At 49.0% G+C, this 6,000-nt stretch overlaps 1 protein-coding gene across 1 annotated transcript; it reads right to left on the reverse strand.

Annotated features, from left to right (window-relative positions):
• Positions 1-4,329: 4,329 nt before the first annotated feature.
• On the reverse strand, positions 4,330-4,914 carry LOC141042642 (uncharacterized). The gene has a single exon (XM_073511500.1). It carries the CDS (start codon positions 4,912-4,914, stop codon positions 4,330-4,332), a length of 585 nt encoding a protein of 194 aa, XP_073367601.1.
• Between the last annotated feature and the right edge of the window lie 1,086 nt (positions 4,915-6,000).

Consider the following 6,000-nt stretch of genomic DNA (forward strand, 5'->3'; position numbering starts at 1 on the left):
GAGCAAGATGGGATTTGCCCCTCCGATCAGGAGAGATATACACTGGGCCCCTCGTGTGATCCGACCAGGAAGAGCATGGCCATGCGACAAGGATTATGAGATAATCTGGTTTGTGGTCGGCATCACTAGAACGAGAAAGAGGTCGGGCTAGCATAAGGATGACAGACTTGCCTTGATCCCGACAACATATATCATGTGGCAAAAGGAATGGAAGTGTGATGTACAGGTTCACCTAACCAGCTTCATAGTCTACTTGGTGTTCGGCATGCCTTCCTAGAGGCCGCTACCAACCGTGCAGTTCGGAGGTGATCCGAACTGCGAGCAAGCCAACTTGAACCTAAGGGGTCGCGCGCTTAAGGGAAGGAACCTGTGAGGCCGGATCGGACTCCAAGAGTCAGATGTGATCCTACTCGGACTCGGATCCCGGCCGAACGGATTTTGGGCTTTAGGGTCCGTGCGAGGCCCAAGTGTTGAGCCCACGACGGACACCTATATAAAGTGGAGGTGCAGAACACTCATTTGGTTGATCACTCCGGCGCTGTCACTAGGGTTTGAATGTGTTGCGAATAGACACCTCCACTCGCCGCCAGTTGTGTGATCGGACCTAGCAGTCCGCCGGTCGACGTTCCTCCTGCACGCACAGATACCGTTAGAGGCGGTGCACTATCGCCGCTCCGGTGAACCTGTACGTGGGAACCGACGACCGGCTATTCGAGGGAGATCGGACGAGGAGGAGACGATCCACGCGGACACGCTGCCCCAACTCTTCTTCCGCTGCACGGCACTGCGCGTCTAGTGGTAACGATCTGTGATCCATTCCCGTAGCATCTTCATGGTTGTTCCGCGCATAGGAAAATTTTAATTTGCAGTCGACGCACCCTACCGTAGAACCCAACAGCATCTTGCTAGTAAGAATAGAAATTAGAGATATACCACTTCTCGAATCTTGAAACCAACAACATTCCTCCCTTATCTCATAAAAACTGCCAAAGGAATATATTTTGAGTGAAACATAAGATATTTTTAGTGATACACATATTTCAAAACTAGACTATTTTTTCTATCAAATCGGTGAATATGTATTAATCTACTTTGATCGTGTGGCAACGCATTGGCACATTGCTAGTAGTTATTACTACTGTATAATTTTTTGGATACCAGACAAACGGTGCGATACATATACGAAGAGAAGAGGCGCACGCACAAGGTCGGTCTCTCGCTGTCTCGCACGCATGAGAGTTACGTAAAGGCACTATTAACAAAGAAACCCTAAAACCCTAGGTGCATGATTGCTGCATGCGCGGGTACCGGGTATGTGGTGGAGCGCACCTTTGTAGGAATAGTCAGCTCGCGTGATAATTTGATCCGTAGGAGTTGATGATCGGGACCACAGGTGAACGACCTGGAGGTGGTGGCTCGCGAGTTGCCGCAGATCGAGTAGCCACGTTTAAAATATCATTTTTTAGCGGGCTAAGAGTTCCAATTTTCAAGGGCGCGTTATAAGTACTTAAGTAGTTTTTAGAACGATTGGTATGGAGCGAAAATGGAATTCATAACTACTACCTCCTTGGCGTATGGTTGTATGGGTTTATGTTGTGAGATGTTGAACCTGGTAGCTCTAGGGCAAATACTATGGTTTAGATGTTGGTTTTCAGTAATGAAAATCGGAGGGGGGAAACCCTTCCTTGATAAAAAAAATACTACCTCCGTCCTGGTTTACTAGTCCCCATCGTATTTTGGGTCAAAGTTTGTCCACGAATTTCTACACTCTTATAAAAAACAGAGTTGGTGACGATGGTGTGTCTGGCATCCTGCAATATAGGCCATCCGATTTATATCTGACGGATATGAAGGAAACTATGGCAATTTTGCAAAAAGGTACCCACACACCTCTCCACATTTGCAAATAAGGCCTTCCCTCGTTCATCCTTTTCTCTCACAAGATAAACTAGTCATACAAATGCATCTTGATGTCACGTGCAACGCACGGACATCTTGCTAGTTACTTGTAAAATGTGAATGAAAAACGAGATTTTGTTATACCCAAACAAAAAAGGACTGGAGGGAGTGATTGCTCTGACACAGACGCAACCTCTCATAGCGCAGGCATTGAATCGGCGCGCCGACCAAGAGGGCCCCACTCGCTGCAGGCCAGGCTGAACATGCCTCCTCGCCACATGCAACCGGCATCAGACTGCCCCGCCTGCCTCCATTGAATTCGCGCGTGTGCCGGCAACACGTCCTTCCGCGAGCCAGCTGGCATTTTAGAACACAACATCGGCGGCTGGCTCCTCTCATCCGCTCGCTATTTAAACGAGGCCAGACGCCTGGCAAGAACCGCACCACACCGCTGCTCCCCATATCCTCCTTGCACCATTTTCTCCACACTCTCCATAGCATCCGGTGAGCAGGAAGACGAGTTCTCTGACATAAAAGCCGGCTAGGTGCCCCGACAAGCCAGGAAAATCGCTGCCCCACCTCCCTCCCCGCCCCAGGCCGTTAGTACGATGGGCGAGGCTGCAGGTGGGCAAGCGTAGGCGCAAGCCGCCGCTCCAAGATGGCCCCTGGTGCATCAACTCGATGCTCCAAGCCTGCTTGCAGAGGAGTGGCCAGTTGCTGCACGCCAGCACACGGGGGACCATGGCGTCCAGTGCACCGTGGTTGGCCGCGCCATCTGACACAAACGTTGGAGGAACCGCGGCATGCTGGCGGAGGTGGCCAACACGTTTGCGGCCATCGCTGACACCGAGGAATAGTAGACCAGGGGAGCCTCCGCCGCTCTGAACCCATGAATGGTATGACCACCGCGTCGCCGGCATAGACACCCGGTGTGTTGCCCGGTTTGGCTCACAACTTTGTGGACCCCAGCCGCGGCCAGCATTAGAAATTATACCTGCTTCCAGAAGTTATTCGCGATTAGTCAAAAAATGACCAAAATATAATTAATTACGCATGGTCTTGACTTATTGTGCTCGCACTGGTAGTAGGAACTAGAGGTTTTTCTTTATTTATAACTCTCCTTACATTTTTTGGCTTTCAACTGAATCATGGTTGTGGACATTATCTATGAATGTGCAGATATCTGTGAACATGAGTTTGATGTGGAAGTTCAACTTGGAATGTTGGGCTTGCGCGTGAACTATACCATGTCCAATGCTTCGTCTGTTATTGTTTGGAAAGTAATTGTTGTTATTACATGACCCGAAAAAAATTTATTTTGTGCCACATCAGTAGATGCACGGACATCACAACAGGCATGCTAACTGGATAAACATTTGAACCTAGCTATTATGAAGTAAAATTTGTATTGACAACAGTTTTAGATAGCAGGAGACGCCTAGCCTGCTCTGCCTCTGCTAGCTTCTTTATGGCTTCTTCCATCTCTTCTTTGGCTTGGGTGAAGAGAGCATCTGATTGCTCTTTTCGCTTCTTCAGGAACTCAACTACATTCTCAAGGGCTGCTGCACGCTTTCTTTTAGGCTTTACTAGAGCCACGAGGACACGAACAGTTGACAACTCCACCTGGCTTGTCTGTAATCCAGCATCATCTGGGAATTTGCACCTTGTGTCTAATCCAGCATCATTAGGGAACTGGCACCTTGTGTGTAATCCAGCCTCATTTTGGAAACATGATCTCGAGGTTGACCATACTTCCCTCCTCACAGGAACTGCATCCTGACATGAAGTTACTTCTTTTTTAGATCAATACTCAGAGCAACCCAGATCCATTTAGTAGAAGCCAGATAAACAGGACTCGGAGAAGTGAATTCAAAAGGAAAAAATATAAAAACAAACTACAAGGTGAGAACACCCACTTCCTACATCAAGCTAAAAACGAAAGCACTAGGACGATTAAGGCTCTTCTTATTACACATTGAAGAACATGAGGCTAAGAGAGACAGAAACTACAACATATACACATCGAAGAACACAAGGCTAAACGAAAGTAATTGAAAGGGTGTTACTTACCAAAGCTCGTTTTATAGGTTCGGTGCTGCTCCTCTTTAACTTGCCACGCTCCTTGAAGATGTCCCCAATATCCCGTGTTTGGTCTTCATTGCTCCTCTGCATGTTTGCACTCGTGGTTTTAAAATCTCAACATGGCAAGAAAAATATACTAGTAATACTCACGCATCTTGTGGGCAACATTAAAGCACTCGTCTGCCATGTTAGAGCATCTCCAACAGAAGCGCAACGCGCGGCACTTTAAAAAAGTGTTTACAGTGCTGAGATCGAGAAGTAGAGATAGAGAGTAGAGACTAGGGAGTAGAGACATAGATAGTTCTCACCATAGATATAGCATAGATAGATAAAAAATAGATAGTTCAGCTACTCCTTGTTGCCCGACTCCTCCTCGGTGATGTCCTCCTCCAACGTCTCAATGTAGGCGTGAAGATACCGACCGCCGTCGGATTCCCAGGGCGATGCTGCTCCTAGCCTCATGTTGAATTGAGCGTCAGCTTTTCGCGTACGCTTGTCCTCGCGACAGGCGGCTCGCTCCGCCCTCCTCTTCTCCCTCTCCGCCCTCCTTTGCACGTAGAACTCGCGCTCGTTGGTGATGTCCTGTGGGAAGCGTTGGCGCCAGAGCGCCATGGCTTCCTCGTCCATCTCGGCGATGCCGAGACGGTGCTCCCGCCTCCGGTTGTCGTGACGATCCTCGTTGGTGATAAGCCGCGGCAGAGGCAAGAGCTCCTGCGCCCGCTCCCGCGTCGGCACATTGAGGAAGTTCAACGTTCTATGAGGCAACTTGAGGCGCCACGCCACCGCATCGTACGCGCGGGCGGCCTCGTTGGCAGTTTCAAAATTGCCGAGGACGAGGCGCATCCCGCGGAACCGGATCTTGGCAGAGAAGCTGCCGGAGGTGCGCGCGCAGACGCCGCGGTATCCCCATGTTTCCCGGCAACGCGGCGGCATGGTGGCGTGGCGGCGGCGAGGTGAGAAAGAGCGGGGAGAGAGCGGTGGCGAGGCGTAGAGCGGGGAGAGAGTAGTGGCGAGGCACAGAGTGGGGAGAGAGCGGTGGCGAGGCACAGAGCGGGGAGAGAGCGGTGGCAAGGCACAGAGCGGTGGGAGGGCGTTGGATTTTATAAAGTGCACCGGACGCCGCGCGCCAAAACTAGCGCGCGCCCGGCCGCTTTTCCCGCGCGCGCGATCCTTTCCCGACGCCCCTGCTATCTCTACTCTCTTCTCTACTGTTATATTTATTTGATATTTAATATTTATCTCTACTCTCTTCTGTACTGTTATATTTATTTTATATTTAATATTTATCTATACTTCTCTACTCTCTACTCTTTTTTTCTACTTTTTTCTCTATCTCTACTCTTATAAAAAGCAGAGTTGGTGATGATGGTGTGCCTGCCATCCTGCAATATAGGCCGTCCGATATATATATGACGGATAGGAAGGAAACTATGGCAATTTTGCAGAAAGATACCCGCACCCCTCATCACATTTGCAGATAAGGCCTTCCCTCGTTCATCCTTATCTCCCACAAGATAAACTACTCATATAAATGCATCTTGATGTTCCGTGCAACGCACGGGCATCTTGCTAGTTTTTCTTTTAAAAACAGAGTTGGTGATGATGGTGTGCCTGCCATCCTGCAATATAGGCTGTCTGATTTATATCCGACAGATAGGAAGGAAACCATGGCAATTTTCCAGAAAGATACCCACACCCCTCTCCAGATTTGCAAACAAGGCCTTCCCTCGTTCATCCTTTTCTCCTACAAGATAAACTACTCATACAAATGCCTCTTGATGTTCCGTGCAATGCATGGGCATCTTGCTAGTTCCAAAAAACTTTCCATCATTTGCCACACTACTGGTTGCAGATGAAGAACCTACCCAAGCACAGCGCGATACAGGAGCGACGCACAATTACAAGCTGATATTCTATTGGACAATGGAGGCTATAACCAATTACTTTTACGGGAACAATAGCATCCAGGAAATTTGAAGGGTAGGTATGAACAGAATTGGAACTGCACGTGTACTGCTA

Source organism: Aegilops tauschii, chromosome 3, assembly GCF_002575655.3.
Source record: "Aegilops tauschii subsp. strangulata cultivar AL8/78 chromosome 3, Aet v6.0, whole genome shotgun sequence".
Taxonomy (NCBI): domain Eukaryota; kingdom Viridiplantae; phylum Streptophyta; class Magnoliopsida; order Poales; family Poaceae; genus Aegilops; species Aegilops tauschii.

Bases quoted from the DNA above. Each gene is read 5' to 3' on its own strand.
- LOC141042642 (XM_073511500.1), bottom strand. From the start codon at position 4,914: ATGCCGCCGCGTTGCCGGGAAACATGGGGATACCGCGGCGTCTGCGCG.